This window comes from Tetrahymena thermophila (genome assembly GCF_000189635.1).
Source record: "Tetrahymena thermophila SB210 genomic scaffold scf_8254644, whole genome shotgun sequence".
NCBI lineage: Eukaryota > Ciliophora > Oligohymenophorea > Hymenostomatida > Tetrahymenidae > Tetrahymena > Tetrahymena thermophila.
In genome coordinates this window covers 286,195-303,961 of record NW_002476412.1, presented here as the reverse complement: position 1 = coordinate 303,961, position 17,767 = coordinate 286,195, and the positions used below count along the sequence as shown (strand labels likewise).

The 17,767-nt window shown below is 21.5% G+C and overlaps 4 protein-coding genes across 4 annotated transcripts; 1 reads left to right on the top strand and 3 right to left on the bottom strand. All coding sequences in view use genetic code 6, as the record gives it.

Moving 5' to 3' along the window:
- Nucleotides 1-564: 564 nt before the first annotated feature.
- On the top strand, nt 565-2,124 carry TTHERM_00649370 (hypothetical protein; the record flags this gene model as incomplete). The annotated part of the gene is made up of 1 exon (XM_001032331.2): nt 565-2,124. The coding sequence occupies one exon, from the start codon at nt 565-567 to the stop codon at nt 2,122-2,124; it is 1,560 nt and encodes a 519-aa protein (XP_001032331.2).
- Nucleotides 2,125-4,043: 1,919 nt separating this feature from the next.
- Nucleotides 4,044-8,895, bottom strand: TTHERM_00649360 (ABC transporter family protein; the record flags this gene model as incomplete). Its single annotated transcript, XM_001032330.3, has 11 exons — nt 4,044-4,480; nt 4,530-4,798; nt 4,855-4,966; nt 5,020-5,958; nt 6,116-6,475; nt 6,528-6,926; nt 7,054-7,230; nt 7,280-7,477; nt 7,527-7,942; nt 8,060-8,536; nt 8,738-8,895. 11 exons carry the CDS (start codon nt 8,893-8,895, stop codon nt 4,044-4,046), a joined length of 3,942 nt encoding a protein of 1,313 aa, XP_001032330.2.
- Nucleotides 8,896-11,373: 2,478 nt separating this feature from the next.
- TTHERM_00649350 (hypothetical protein) lies at nt 11,374-12,804 on the bottom strand (the record flags this gene model as incomplete). Its single annotated transcript, XM_001032329.1, has 1 exon — nt 11,374-12,804. The coding sequence occupies one exon, from the start codon at nt 12,802-12,804 to the stop codon at nt 11,374-11,376; it is 1,431 nt and encodes a 476-aa protein (XP_001032329.1).
- A 2,931-nt stretch (nt 12,805-15,735) lies between these two features.
- Nucleotides 15,736-17,166, bottom strand: TTHERM_00649330 (hypothetical protein; the record flags this gene model as incomplete). Its single annotated transcript, XM_001032327.1, has 1 exon — nt 15,736-17,166. The coding sequence occupies one exon, from the start codon at nt 17,164-17,166 to the stop codon at nt 15,736-15,738; it is 1,431 nt and encodes a 476-aa protein (XP_001032327.1).
- Nucleotides 17,167-17,767: the final 601 nt, after the last annotated feature.

Genomic DNA, 17,767 nt, shown 5'->3' with positions numbered 1-17,767 from the left:
ATTTGTTTTAGTATATTAATGAAAGAAGCTATAATATATTTTCTTACTTTGATTTTTTTACTTTTAGAAGAATACGAATTATATGCCTACTTGCAAAGCTATCAAAAAAAAAAAAAATTAAAAAAAAAAGCAAACAAATTTAGAAGATTGATAAGAATTTAATTAAGAGCATGCTAATATATTTATTGATTGCATGAGTGAATGAATGATTAAGGTTGAGAGATTCTTTCATACTTTACTTTGACAAAGAGGAATCGCAAATTTTGTAATAATAATAATTAATAATTTGATATTAAGAAAAGAAAAATAAGAAAACTGATTTTATATTTAGCATTTTAGAGCTAACAAAAATATCTATTTATTTTTCTCGATACCTCACAGCCAACAACAGATATTTATAAATTAAATCTACTTTTATTATCATAGAAAGGTTCTTTGTTACATTTACTGCAGAATTGGATTAAATATTAATCAAAAAGACTAAAGCCAAGGATAGTATTAACATTCAGTAAGTCATACAAAGATTCATTTATTCAAAAAATAAGTATTCTTTAAGAAAACCATATGAGTGGCTTAAAGGAATAAAGCAATACATAGCAGCAGCAAGTTGTTAACAATAAAAGCATTAATTTAGTTGAGGCAAAGCAGAATAATTAAAGCTAAACTAAAGATTCATTTAATCAAGGTGATTAGACTAAGGAGAAGAAGGTTGAAATTAACAATAATTAAAATTTTATGAATTACGATGACATTTAGATCAATAAAGAAGATGATGAGGATAAATATATCCTCATGGAGCTAATTGCGAAAAAAAATTCTTAGCTCATAGATTAACCATAAATTGCTGATTTATCTGCTATGAAGGAATCTAAAGTATCTCAAGGACGCGTTTTATCTAGATAAATTGAAAATAACTCAATAGCATCATAATAGACATAGAATACCAATAATAATAATTGTCAAGGATTTATTGATAACAACTAACCAGTTCTCCCTAGTCTTTCTTAGCTTGAAAGGCGTCGTTACATTAGCACAGAAATAGAACAACAATCTTCAAATATTTCTAGTAATAATTACATGGATACCTTGGCTGCCCAATATACTAACACAAAAAGTAGATATGCTGCAAGAGCTGCAGCTCTAGGATAAGGTAGTGTCCAAAGCAATAGCTAAACTTAAAACCAAGAATAAAGTGAAAAATAATAGCTTTAAATTGGACTTCAAGGGATTAATCAGTAAATTTAATTTAAAAATCCTCCTCCTAGAAGTTAAGTGTAATACTAATCAGGTCTTTCTTCCTCTCAAAGCCTAACTGTTTAGAGAGATTTTCACATATACTATTAAATTGGAAGCAGTAACAATACAGATAGCAGTAAATCATATGAAGACGATACTCTAATGATGAATTAAGATGCCAACGAAATGGTTAAAGTTCCTATTGATGAAATATAAGAAGATACAACTGTATAGGATGCAATCCAATCTGCTGTTTGTCAAATAAATAATTACTTCTCCATATAAAAGGCTAATTATAGACTCGAATATGATGATAGTCTATATGACATGTATCTTGCGAAAAAGAATGGAGAAAAAAAATCTCTCCCAGCTTTATACCCGCTTGAAAAAATGAAAAAATTTTCCAACTCTAACATGGTGCTTATCCCTAAAGATGGATCAGCATTAAAAAGACTTGTGCTTAACGGATCTCCTAAAAAATACAAAAGTAATATTATGTCAGATTAAAAAGCTCCTAATAGAGAAACTATTAAAGAGGAATCTTTTATTTCAAATAACCAATCTCCTACTAACTCATACATCTTCAATTAAACTAATCGTAACGGCTCTTAAAGTTAAAATAAAACTTCATCCTCTTTCACAGGTTATCCTCCATAAAATAATAATAATAACCCAAATACTCGCAAAAGTATGCAGTCTACAATTACTCAAAAATAAACAAAAATAGGTAATTAAGAAAGAGAAGGAGGTGATTCAGAAATAATTTCTTCTCCCTCTAAATGTTTTCCTTTCTTTTGTTGTATGAGAGGAAATGGATCATCTAGTAACAAACAAAGTAGCTCGTAATCAAATTCATCTAAAAAGCGCTCAACAATTGCAACTAGTTGAAATTCGATCTACTAATAAGCTTGCTTATAGCATGCTTGCCAATCAAACAATTAAAATTTCTTATATTTACAATGACTTATTTATTTATTTCTCGAATAAATTTAGTTGATTTCTAATCATAAATTTTTTACTCTAATTTTTACAAAACAATAAAAACAGAATATCAAATCGATGCTCAGAAAGATGATAATTTATCTAATTTGCTTTCAAACTTTGAAATGAATAAATAAAGAAAACCAAAATTTTACTTCTCAAGAGAAATTAATAAATTAAATCTAGTTACATCAAAAATTATCTTTTGTGAAAGACTTATTTTTTATTCCAAAAAATATTAAAAGTCTTGAAATCTAATAACATAAATAAATTATCACTTCCAATAGCAATCAAATAAATAAATAATAATTAAAACTATCAATCCTCAGTCTCAAACATCCTTATCTTTAATATATTTAAATAATTTACCAATTACTTTAGAATTTCGCACTTTACTTTTTCAGATAAAATAGATTATTTTTTTCACATCAGCTTACTTGAATATTTTCTATTGATTAAAATAGAACCAAATAGAATAAACTGAAGAAAATTTTATCTCACACATTAACAAATTTATTTATATATCAAAAGGTTAAAATAACCATTAAAATAATAAAACAAAATTATTTTACAATAACTATATTAATGCTATATATTAACTAATAAACTATATTAACTTATGAATAAAATTATTCTAATATATATATAGCTTTATTTACAAAAGAAATTAATTGATCAGTACTTTATAATAAATTAAAATTTATCAAATTTATTTTATATTTTTATATCATAAAAGTAAGAAATTTATATTCTCATTTTATATTTTAAAAATATTTCATTGAACTTTTTTATAAAACTTGTATTTTATCTTAATAGAAATTCCTCTATCTTTTTACTTACATATTTAATTTTATATTAAAATTGTAATAGAAGGTGTTAGACTTTATTAAACCTAGTTACTCTTTTCTAATTTTAAATCTATTAAAATGAGCATAAATTTTTTTACAAGCCAAAATAATATTTATAAAAACTGTTTGAGCCTTAATTCGAGTGATTACTTAACTTTTAAAAGGAAGATATTATCATAAATGTATTCAAAGAATAATTTAAAAATTAATTTTATTTGTCTGTTAATTTTATCATTTTTAAAGATATTTATATTATATTAATGTGTTGATATTATTCTAACATATTGTATCATTGTATGTTTGTGCAAAAAATAATAATATTTATATATTCTATTAAAGTTACTATCATAAATACCGTAGTGCTCTTCTATAAGGAGGGTCTAAAAATAACTTATTTTTAAATTTTACTCTCCTTTTTCCTCCTTATTCAAAAATCATCCTTATACTTAAATTATCCTAAAATACGAGTATATACGGTATTTTGTAAATTCAATATTTCTATATATTTGAAATAAAAATGAAATATTGATTATTTTAAAATGCAAAGTTAAATATTTATAATTAGTTTGTTTGATTTTTTATTTTAAAAATTAATAAAAACCTTCTTGATTTAATAAATGAAAAAAAATATATCTTTTTTAATAAACTATGATTATTGTTTTCTATTGATAATAAACCTAAAAAAATATTGCTATTATTTGATGTTATTCATAGATTTTTGAGAATATTAATTAAATTTGTTTTTATGTTGAATATTAATAAATAATTTATGATTAGTATACAATAAATATTTAATTTGTAAATTGTTAAATCTTTGAGTCTAATTCGAAGATTAATAAATGTAATTTACAAAAAATTCAAATAAATCTAAATATTTCTCAATAAAATATAAAATGACATTATTACAAATCTATTTAAAATAGAAACAAGCAACATTAAAATACTTAAAAAATTTTAGTAAAATTTAAATTAAATAAATCACCAAACACAACAGCAACATGCTGCAGTGCACCATCTGATACAATTGGTGCCCTTACAGTTGCATAATTCATCACTAGAATCGGATTTAGGAGGCTCAACATATTGTTGTTAGAACCCAGCAAAGTATTAGAAAATTTATTCTAAATCTGCATGATGTAATGAAAAATCGTCTATGAAGTTTTAGCTTAAATGCTAAACTAAGGTAAAAACTTAGGAGAAAACGAAATTACTTTCATGGATTTGATAAGTTAAGGTGTTAGGAATTCTTGAGTATAAGTTTTGACATTAGGGTAAAGATTGTACTATAAAAAGATGAGCGTTTTCAGGAATAGCATTTTGCTTAAGTTTTAAAGTTAGTCTATAACCTTTACCGAACCTCATAGATAGATGTTCAGGAGACCCCATACAAGCAAATTAACCATTAACCAAAATACCTTTTATTTTTTAATTTTAATTAATAGATTAAAACAAAAGTTATTTTACCTATTTTATTGCATAAAGATTCTGCTTCACCCATAGAATGAGTTGTCAAAACAATAGATGAATTTCTAATTTAAACATTTTGTTGCAGAGTTTACCATAAGAATCTTTTAGCAATAGGATCTAGTCCACTTGAAGGTTCATCAAAGAATTAAATAGTAGGACCACCGATTAAACTCATACAAACACTAAGCTTTCTTTTATTACCACCAGATAAATTCTTAGATTTCTTTAATACATGTTCTTCTAACTGCATAATTTAGAGATAGTAACTATTTAATATATAAATATTTTTTTTATTTATTTGATTATTCAATAAATATTTTACTCAATAACTTCTCTTCTATCAATGCCTGATAAACCTTTTAATGCAGCATATATTTCTAGATGATCTTTAGGAGTAAGATGGTCCCATAGGCAGTCAAATTAAGGACAAATACCTATTTGTGAAAATTGTATTAATATTTTAAACAATTAAAAAAATAAATTTTACCTGACTCACTCCAGACATCCTCATTTTATTAGCTAACTTTACCACCTTAAATGAAAGCCTATCCAGTAAATTCTTCATCCTTAGCAGTTAATATGTTAAAAGAAGTTGATTTACCAGCTCCATTAGGTCCTAATAAACCAAATATTTGTCTTCTTTCTACACCAAAACTAATAGAATTTATAGCAGTATACCCATTCTCATATGTTTTAGAAACTCTAACTTGTCTAATAGGATCTTAAGAAGCACAAACTCTAATATCTTCTTATCTAACATCTTCATCATTCAGTTAAGCTGGAGGAGCTGATACGTTATTTTTCTTTTTTCTACAAATGAATGAAAATATATCATAGTAATCAAGAACAACAGCTAATATTATTTAAATTATTGACAAGATGATTCCATAAACATAATATCCTCCTGTACTTTATCCTAACCAAAAGTTATTAGAGATGACGCTACCATCTTTATATAAAAATGTAATAAGCCCAGTAAATATTACTACACAAGGTGAAGATACCAAAGGGAATATTTAGAACAAAGACCATATATCTTACGTAGCAGTAGCCATGAACATTAATATAAACATAACCCAGAATATTACTAAGAACATAAACATAGGTAAACCAAGTACAGCTTCATAGAAAGTACTAAACATTCTACCATATAAAAAGCTTGATGCCATTGTTGCAAATGTTAATAAGAAAATCTAAATAATGAATTCAAACTCAGAGACATTATAGTAAGAGACTTTTGCATCTGAAATTAGATAAAATCCGTAGAATATTCCAGTAAAAAGTAAGGAAAGTAATATTTCTGAAAGTAAATTTCCTAACCAATAAGCTTTCATTTTGCATCCCATAACTCTTAAAGAATATTTTAAATTCTTTTCTCTTTCAAATATTGTCAAACCAACAAAATTCAAAGAATGGAATGATAAAGCTTATATTTTAATAAAAAAATATTAATTTCAAAAGAATTTGATTTTTAAATTAAAATCTTAGATAAATTGATCCAAAATATTTTTTTTATCAAATCTAATGTTAAATTATTTTAATCTAAATTTAACTTTTCAATAAAAAATAAAACTAAATATTACAAAAAATAACAAAGATAAGGAATAACTGAACTGCTCCATTAGCACCATTGTTGTTAACAAAGAGAATTCCCATCAAAGCAAATGAGAAAGGCATAGTTAAAGTAAATAAATTCACCCAATCAGAAATAAGATATTTAAATCTTCTTTTTATAATAGCATTGGTCTAAGTGAACAGATTGTAAGATGGCTTAAGATGAAGAGCTTGAGGCATTTAGATATGAGAAAAATCAGAGAATTTAATTTAATTTTCTTATCCATTATTAATAGATTTATTATGAAGATATTTTTCTTCGTCCATACCAATATTAACAAAAGCATCTTCTAAGCTATTCATTTGAAGATTTATCATCAAATTTTATTCTTTAAATTATTTAGAATCAATTATTGAAAATAAAATTAAAAAAATAATTACATTATTCAAGCTAAGCAAACAAATAACTATATCTATCTTAGGTTTCAAAAGGTAGTAAAACTCTGATAACGTTATCTTAGCTTTGAGGATCAATTTTAGCTTAGGGGATTTGTTAAAGGACAATTTATTTATAAAGTTCTTTATTTGCAATAAAGTGTTATTTAGATTCTTAATTATCTTAAGAATTTGTTAATTTTAGATAGTAACCAGTACCAAATTACTTTGTGATATATTCAACTGTACCTAATGCCAACAGTTAACCTTATGCCATAATACAGACCCTATCAGCAAGTGCTTCAGCCTCTTCCAAATGATGTGTAGTTAAAATTATAACTCTGCCATCATTCTTCACTTCTCTTAAAATATTCCAAATTTCAGATCTTGTAACAGGATCAACACCTATTCATTATTTTTAAAAGGTAAACAATAAACAAACAAAAATATTTTATTCGCTAATTGAACTTATTAAATAAAATTTTAAACTTTAATTAATTCTCTAAATAAAATAAATTTAAATAAGCTTTACCAGAGGTTGGTTCGTCTAAGAAAATCATTTTTGCTCTACCAATCAATGCTATTGCTAAACAAAGCTTTCTCTTGTTACCTCCTGAAAGATGAGCAGCAAATTTATGTCTTTCGTTATGCAATTAGCATTTTTAAATGATGTATTCTATATCTTACTATTTATGAGCCTCAGAGATTCCTATAATTTTAGATGATATGATTTACATTTTTTAAATTAATCAATATACCTTTAATATCTGCATAGTAACTTAGATGGTCTTCTACTGATAGCATGTTATACAAAATATTCTTTTAGCTACAAAGCCCTATAGATTTTCTAATTTGTTCAATATTATAATCTTAATCTAACCCATTCATAAAGATTTTTCCTTTAGATTTCTTTTGCATACCACAAAGTAAATTTATGGTTGTAGTTTTACCAGCACCTATTCAATAAATTCAAATCTATAAATATTTTATATTAAAAAAATATACCATTATGACCCAATAAACAGAAAATTTGCCCCTCATAAAGATTAAATGACACGTTATTTACAGCTGGATAATCAGCGAAATATTTAGTTAATCCTAAAACATTAACGCATTTTTTCAACCCATGAGTGTTTATAACTTGGTGATAAACTGCACTGCTTATATCATTACTATTTTATTCGTTTGGATTTAATGATACTCCTAATTCAATATCTTCTTGTTCTTAATAATCTGAATTATTATTTGTCTTTTTACATAAATTGAAAAGACATTAAAGGAAAAACCAGGGCTTTTTCTAAGTACCATAATCATTAGGCCATACTTAGTCAAAATAAAGGTAAATAATCAAATAGATTGCACCACTTACTGCAAGAGAACTTAAACCATAGCCATAAGTAAAGCTAAAGTCATTAAATTAACTAAAATTTAATAATCAAATAATAATTAATATATTTATTATATAAAAATAATTTTAAGGTAATAAAAATAAAAATATCTAATTTATTTTAGAATAGAAAATGTGATAAATTTAATACTCTGTATCAAGCAACCAACCTTTAGAGAAGAAAGTAAATGATATGCCTGCTTAGGGGAATAGAGAGATCAAGTATAAAAATACCTGATTAGTTCTAATGGAATCTTTATAAACAGCAAAGTAAGAAAAACAAAAGACGACATTAATAATAGAAATAATTTCTCCAGATAATTTTGAATTTGTGAAAAATGCTGACAAACAGTAGACTTAATTGACGAGCGAGAAGACAAAAATCAGATAAGCAATTATAACTTCATAAAAGTAGAGCTCTTCATATACTTTTGCAATCAAAGTAGGAATTAAGTATATAAATGATAATACAAGTGTAACTATTATGCTTGATAACCAATTTCCAGCCATATAGCTAAATGTACTCAAGCCCATAATTTTTTAGTTTTCTTTTTGCTACTCATTTTTTTCTGTGACAATTTCCATCATAACATATCTCACATACCCATTAACAGCTACTACTTGATATCTATGATATTATTTTATTTTAAAGAATAAAATTACATAAAAGCCAATCTTAAAAATAGCATAGAATTCAATAAAATATTATTTTAAATAAAAAAATTAAATATTAATCTTATTTAACTATCTCTACATGTATGATTAATCAACCATATTATATTAAATGTTTGTAAAGCTAATTTTAAATTGATAAAAATAAATTATTTACAGAGGCCAAAATATTTTGTAAGCAGAGAAATATTATCCACCATATTTGGAAATTATTGTAAAGATAACACATAGGACTGGAATGTAAAGAGATTAAACAAACATCTTTGTCCTAAAAAGAACTTTAAAGTTCTTTTTCATTACTATCAATATCTACATTTTTGACTTTTTGATGAACTTTTAGTCTTTAGATATTCAATTTTTTTAATTTATTATTTAACAATATTTTAATATCAAAATAAGTGCTATTACTTTTAAAGAATACAAATAAAAATCTTATCAACACTAGCTATCTTTCTTTAATATTTGCTATATCAAATATTGAAAAATCTTATTTTCACATAACAATTATTTGTCTGATCATACAATCAATAATAGTACTATTCGATTTTGATTTTGAATCATCATATGCAGAATTTATTAATATTCATAACACAAAACACAAAGTATAAATTAAAAATTATATTTTACTTTACCATCTGTTACTTAGCTTAAAATTAAATTATAAAAATACTTAAAATTTTTATATTGTTGTAATTTCACATAATATCTAACTTTGTTATGAAATAATTTATCTATTTTATTTACATCTACATTAAGCTTATTGAGTGTAGATCAATTTCTACTAAAAAATATCTCTAATTCCTAAATCTTGGCTGATAATTGCTATTATTCATATGTGTCTGATCATACAGCTGATCTCATTTTAAATATGAATCATAATATATCATAAATGTTGTTATTCATCCTAAGCCACTGATCATATTACTCAATTTATTTAAAATATTAACAAAATTTATCAGATCCTTCAATCTTACTTATTTTTAAAAGATAAAATTCCCATTTATTTTTGATTGATTTTTCATCTATATTAACGAATTAAAAAAAATTAGATTTTAAATATAAATTTATATTCAGCTAAAATTAGATTAAATCTTAAATAAAATTCGTTTTTTTCTTAAAATATTAAAAAAAATATATCAATTTATAAAGAGAGCACTAACCTCTCCTTTAATCATAGGTTTAGTTATACTATTTTAAATTAAGTCCCACTTTTTATACTAAATTAGTTGATCTTCAATACAAATTTACTTATGTGAATAATAATTTTAAAATATACTCTACATTCTTATTAATTGGTAAGTAAATATCAAAATAAAATTTTATTCATTTTTAGTTTTATTTTTAAATTTTATTAAAGTTTAAATAAATTTTTATGCATTTTTTTATTCGTAACATCAGTATAATAAAAAGTAGAAATATATTTTAGTGATCATATTTATTTTTATATTCATTATTTTTTATAGTATTTTTAAATATTATTATATTTAATTTAAAATAAATTTATAATTTAAATTGCTTACAAATTGATTTTGAATTAAATAAAGTTTGGTTTTATATTTAAATATCATTTATTTGTGAATATATTTTAAATTTTTTTTCTTTTTTAAAATAATATCAAAAACATCAGGATTAATCAATTTTTGATCATTTTTTTGATGCTGATCAGCTTTTTTTATTTAATATATTATTTATTTTTTTTCTATTTAATATATATAATTAATTAAAAAATTAATAATTACTAATAAATATGTCAAATATTTGCTTCTATTTAAATCAAGTAAAATCTATAATTAAATAAATGCTGATCTTATAAGAAAAAAAAATACAATTATTAAATAATTAACAAAATATTTATAAATGAAACAATTAATTATTTAAATAAGATTTTCGTAATCAATTTTATATACTCCATATTTTTATAATTAAAATATTTAATTATTTTATATGGAATACTTTTTAACATAATAAATTTCTAAAAAGCGTATCTAAAAAATAAAAAAACCCTTTCCGTTTTAAAATTGAAAGAAATATATTTCTAAACTGCTTTCTAACAAATTCTTTTTAAATCTCTTTTATAATTAGAATAAATAATAAAATTTATTTTTTATAGTAAATTATCTTTCCTCTTATTTGCATAAATTATTAATTAAATAATTATTCAGAAAAAACTAAATAATATTCTTCCTTTAAGAATTAATTTTATTTGGTTTACTAAGCATTTACATTTTATTATATTTAAATATTCATAATAATTTAATATAATGATAGCAACGTACCAATGCAATATTTAGTGGATTAGATTCCATTAAAAATTCAACTTGAATATTTAAAAAAATTAAAAATAAGTTTTTAAAAAATTTACAATAGATTTATTTATACAATTATTTATTTTAAAGTGAATTATTGAAGATAAGTCCAATAAATTAATTAACCAAGTAATTTTATGTTATTAAAATCTCCATATCCATTTCAAATAAATTCTACTTATTTCGTAACAGGATCTCAAATTTAAAATTATTTTATTTAGTAATAAAATTTAAATAAAAATATGATTATTAAAATGTATGTAATCAAGTTTATGTATAATATGAAATAATTATTTTATTTAATTAAATATAAATTGTGAAATCTATAATTATATTAATAATTTATTTTTATATTCATTATTTGTTTATTTTTTTTAATTGACAAAAAAATTTATTTAATGTAAACAAACAGACAAATAAAAACCCTAAAAATATTATTTTAATGTTTATAAATTGAATTTTAATAAATTATTATAATATTGTGATTTCAAGTTATCTACTCAAATGAAGAAACTTCCTGAATATTCTCAATAGTAATATGTGAATTTGAAAAATAAAAAGCTAAGACATATTCTTCATCTGAAAATTTAAATTAGCCATTTATAGCATTTATATTTTTCACCTCTGGATAATCATAATAATCAATATAATTATTTTCTAAGTCTATTCTCATCTCTATTTTTAGGCCTTATTAGCATATATAACTTAAGTTACTACCTTTAACAACTTAAATATTATAGCTTTCATCTTAAAATGCGATATAAAAATTATTAATATTTGTTTAAGTTACTCCATAAAATTCAACAACACTTTTCTTTATTACTCCAATATATAAATAATCTGCAATATTTTAATCAAATCTAAATCTGATTATGTATTTCTTTTCTTTTTAAAGAGGTAAATCAATATAATATTATGTTTCATAATCAGGGTTATTAGAAGATATTTTAATTTCTCCTTGGTCATTTACTTTGATTTCTTTCTAAGAATTATTTCCATAATCACTACTTGAAAGCTAAGGACATATCTTTGTTACTATTTAACTTAAATCAATATTGAATCCTCCAATAAATGATTTTGATATTTTTTTATTAGTTGAAATTTTAATATCTTCTAAATCTTTAAATACTTTTGCAAAAGAACTGAACTTTTAAATTGCATCATTCCAAATAAACTTATTCTTACTAAAAATTATGCTATTCTTCATTTTATTTAATTGTTCTTAAATATTTTGATTTTAGAATAAACTCAATGCATTTACAATAGTATTCTATAGTTCTGCTTGCATACCCTAAGGAGCAACATAAGACTCGATTTCACACTAAATTTTTTGTTTTAGATAATCTAATTTCTACCTAAAGTTGTCTATTTCATCAAAAATAGTATCAAGGTTATCGATATCAATTTTTTAGTTATTTAATTTTTCATTATATTTTTGTTCATTCAAAAATTTTGCTAACTTAATAAAATACTCTTCAATATCTATTTCTGACTTTTTAACACTTTTTTAATGTTCATCTTAATGGCACTTACCACATATTAATTGCATATATCTCTCTATACCACAGTGTTTATTTACGCATATCTTATCTGCTCTCCTTTTTAAGCAATTACCACAGAAAGGTGAATCGAATTTTTAAAGTAGTTCCTGAACATGGTTTTAAATGTTTTCATTTTCAATATTTATTAATATTTTTTCTTAAGTTTTTCTAAGATTTTTTAAATTTTTTAAGTCTTTAAGGCTCATTTTAACATGCTCTTTGGTGTCTTCTTATTCTGTATTTCTAGTAGAATTAGTTATTTTTGTTTAATTTTATGATTTAAACAATTTTTTTGATATGCTTTCTAGAGGAATTTCTTCTTCATAGGTTAATATCTCTTCACACTTGGAAGATTACCTTGATGATCTTTTATTCATTTATTTATTTATTTATTAAATATTAAAATAAGTGTTTATATTTTGTAGTTTTAAATTTATTATTTTCTGATAAATTATAGTTAAACTTAAACTACCGCGAAAAAAAATTTCATACTTGAATAAATTCAAAGAATTATTTTATACATTGTATTTATGATAATAAATAATATAAATAAGCATTATAACACCGTTATTGATACTAGAGATATATTTAATAAACATTTTATAAAATTTAAAAAATTCATTTTTTTTAAACCTAATGACATGAAAAAAAAATATGTCAACAAATAGAAACAATACTGATTGTAAAATATTTTGATAAAAATATCTTTAAAAATACTTACTAAAAACAAATAATATAAATTGATATTTTTGCAATAACATATTATCAATAGAAATATGGAGACGGTTTTTAAACTTAATAGAAGCATAGCAACGTTTTAAATTTGTAGTCTACCTGATCAAAATCTAAACTCCATGAATTTTTCAAAAATTATCTTAGATTTTCAAAATTTAATCTAATTTTTTTTATTAACCTAAACATTTATCTAAATTTCTTTTAATTAAATATTTACTAGTATACTCTACCAAAATTAAAATAGTATTTTACTCTACTATTTTTTCATTTAATTAAATAATAATTGTAAAATATTAGCAAAGAAAGAATAATTGAAAAAATTTATCAATAAAAATAATATTTAATAAAAACGAATATTTATTTTTTTTTTTTTAAATAAATTAAAAAAACAATTTAAAGGTATTTATTTATAAAAAAAATTTGAAAGTAATTATATAATAATAAAAATTTTATTTTAGCTAAGACACATAAAGAATTAAACTCATTTTAATTTTTAAAAAAAAGTATGATTGCTATTAAATATTTAATTTGATAAATAAATTAATTGTTTTATTTAATGAAAAAAATAAGAGTTAAAAAAAATAAAAATAAAAAAATAATGAATTAGTAAGCAAATTTATCAATTTATTTTTTTCTTATTTTATTAATTTAATCAAATATATTTTTGCTAGTATAATATGAATTTTTTTAATTAATATGAGCATACATTAATTTGTACCTTAAAAATAATAAATTTTTTTAAATTAGTAATAGATTCTTTCAAAAAATAAACAGAAAATTAGGCTGTAATACAGCCGTTGGAATCATATTAGAAAATATACATATATATGTATATATTATAAATTTGATAATATTTTGTAATATTTTTAAAAAAAGTTAGAAGTAAAAGCAAAAAGATTTAGAAAATTAGATGTTAAGTCATTTTTAAGCAAAAAAAAAAAAAATTTAAGGTTTTTAATTTTAATAATAATATTATTTGCTCATTAATACTAAGAGATTAATTTAACAAATATTTGCTAAAAAATAATTTAATATTTTGATTAGGTTTTAATTTTTTTATAAATTGTTTAATATCATGCACTTCCTCTCAATATGCTATTAATGCATTTCTTTTAATAAAGAATTACAAAATACTTACTGTGATTGATAAAGAAATGAGTAATGTTTCTTTATTGGTTAGCTATATTAGAAAAAGCTGATTTAACTTTTAAATTAATGGTAACATTCGAGAAATAATTTTATATTTTACAGTTGAATTATGTCTTTTTATTAATTGTATTAAGCTTTATTTATTTATTTATTTATTTTTTTCAACAAATATAATACAGCATATTTTGAAATCCTAGAAATCATTTCAAATAACCAATACTTCAATTTTATAGGTTTACCACAAGCCTTACTTTTTTTTATTTGTATATAAATGTCTCGTTTAACTCTATATCTTATCATCATAAAATACTATTTTTTTTTACTTGTGCTAAGCATATTAATGGGTTAAATATTAGTAAAATTAGTAATATCTAATTAATGTAACTAATGAATTTTTTTAAAAGTAAATTTGTTAAATCAAGTCTTAGTATTAATTATTTGTGTATTTTTTTATATGACATTATAATATCAAGAAATGAATAACAAACGGAATAGAACTGTGGCTAAATATTGTATTTATTTTAAGAAAAATACTTCTTACTAAATTCACAGTTTTTCTTTTTAATGTTTTATTTTTAAAGTGGTTATTTCATTTTAACAAAAAGTGAAATAACATTTATTTAAAAATTTATAATGCGATAACATTTCAATAACTTTTTCTTCTTCTCCAAGATCTAAAACGATGATACAATACCTTCATAAATAAAAAAAATATCTACAAATAAAACATAAATTACAATGCAAACCATCAAAGATTAAGAAGATAATAAAAAACAAAAGTATTTTAAAAAATGATAATTATAAAATCAAGAAAATAGTGATTCAGAATGATAAACAGAAGAAGAAGAATATCAAAATGTTAAATAGAAATAATCATAAAAAAAAAATATCTATAAAAAACCAATTATTTAAAGATGATAGCTTTTTTGATTAACAAATTATAGTGAATTTGTATGTTTCATTTTCGTTACTTTACAAAATTATTTAATTTTTATTAAAATATTACAAATATTATCAAATATTATGATGTATACATATATATATATGAAATATATATACTAATATATCATAATATATTTTAATATGCAATAATATATTATAAATATATATGTATATTTTTTAATATGATTCCAACAGCTGTATTATAACCGAAAATTAATAGTTTATAATAACTTGTAAGTTTAAACATGAAAATATTTTTAAGTCTAAATAATAACAATATAGAAAAAAAAATATTAGGTTATAGTGAAATAGGAGTCATGTAATCCACTTTTACAGTATTTTGTTTTCTTGAAGTTTTAAAAATATATATAATTGATATAAAAAGTTTATTTAATACATATAGATGAATAAAAACCCTAATAATAATATTTTAATATTTCTAATTTAAATTTTAATAAATTATTAGAATATTGTGAATTAATTCAACTTATCTCCTCTAGTGAAGAAACTTCCTAAATATTTTCAATAGTAATATGTAAATTTCCAAAATAAAAAGCTAAGACATATTCTTCATCTGAAAATTTAACTTAGTCGTTAAGAGCATTTATATTTTTCATCTCTGGATAATCATAATAATCAATAAAATTATTTTCTAAATCTATTCTCATCTCTATTTTTAAGCCTTATTAGCATATATAACTTAAGTTACTTCCTTTAATCACTTTAGTGTTATAGCTTTCATCTGAAAATCCAACATAAAAATTATTAATATCTACCTCAATTACACTTGAAGTTTCAACAAGACTTTTCTTCATAACTCCAAAATATAAATATTATTGAATAGCTAAATCAAATCTAAATCTGACAATGTATTTCTTTCCTTTTTAAAGAGGCAGATCTATATAATATTATGTGTTATAATTAGGGTTATTAGAAAGTATTTTAATTTCACCTTCTTCATTTACTTTGATTTCCTTCTAAAAATTATTTCCATAGCTACTGCCTGGAATATAGGGACATATCTTTATTACTATTTAACTTAAATCAATATTAAATCTTCCAATAAATGATTTTGATATTTTTTTATTAGTTGAAATTTTAATATCTTCTAAATCTTTAAATATTTTTGCAAAAGAACTGAACTTTTAAATTGCATCATTCCAAATAAACTTATTCTTACTAAAAATTATGCTATTCTTCATTTTATTTAATTGTTCTTAAATATTTTGATTTTTGAATAAACTCAATGCATTTACAATAGTATTCTATAGTTCTGCTTGCATACCCTAAGGAGCAACATAAGACTCGATTTCACACTAAATTTTTTGTTTTAGATAATCTAATTTCTACCTAAAGTTGTATATTTCATCAAAAATAGTATCAAGGTTATCGATATCAATTTTTTAGTTATTTAATTTTTCATTATATTTTTGTTCATTCAAAAATTTTGCTAACTTAATAAAATACTCTTCAATATCTATCTCAGACTTTTTAGAACTTTTCTAATGTTCATCTTAATGGCACTTACCGCATATTAATTGCATATATTTTTCTATACCACAGTGTTTATTTACGCATACCTTATCTGCTCTCCTTTTTAAGCAATTACCACAGAAAGGTGAATCGAATTTTTAAAGTAGTTCCTGAACATGGTTTTAAATGTTTTCATTTTCAATATTTATTAATATTTTTTCTTAAGTTATTCTAAGATTTTTAAAATTTTTTAAGTCTTTAAGGCTCATTTTAACATGCTCTTTGGTGTCTTTTTATTCTGTTTTTCTAGTAGAATTAGTTATTTTTGTTTAATTTTATGATTTAAACAATTTTTTTGATATGCTTTCTAGAGGAATTTCTTCTTCATATGTTAATTTCTCTTCACATTTGGAAGATTACCTGGATGATCTTTTATTCATTTATTTATTTATTAATTAAATATTAAAATAAGTATTTATATTTTGTAATTTTAAATTGATTTGTTTCTGATAAATTATAATGAAACTTAAACTACCGCGAAATAAAAATTTAATACTTAAATATTTTCAAAGAATTATTATATACATTGTATTTATGATTATAAATAATATAAATAAGCATAATAACACCATTATAATTGATATTATTAAAGATATTTCCAATAAACATTTTGTAAAATTAAAAAAATTCATTTTTATGAGCTTAATGACAATAAAAAAAGATAGAGAAACTAATAGAATAGATACTTTTTGCAATATATTTTGATAAAAATATCATTACAAATTCTTGCTTAAATTATTTGATATGAATTTATATTTTTGCAGTAACATATTCTCTATTGAAATAAGGAGACAGTTTTTAAACTTAATAGAAGCATATTAATATTTTAAATATGTAATCTACCTGATCAAAATCTAAACTAATTAATAAATACTCTCCTTTGTTTATTTTTATAAATTTTAATGGAATATATCCAATTTCAAAGTAGCCAATCTAAAATTTTGATACAAAAGATTATTTTTTTAAATTAATTCATAATTT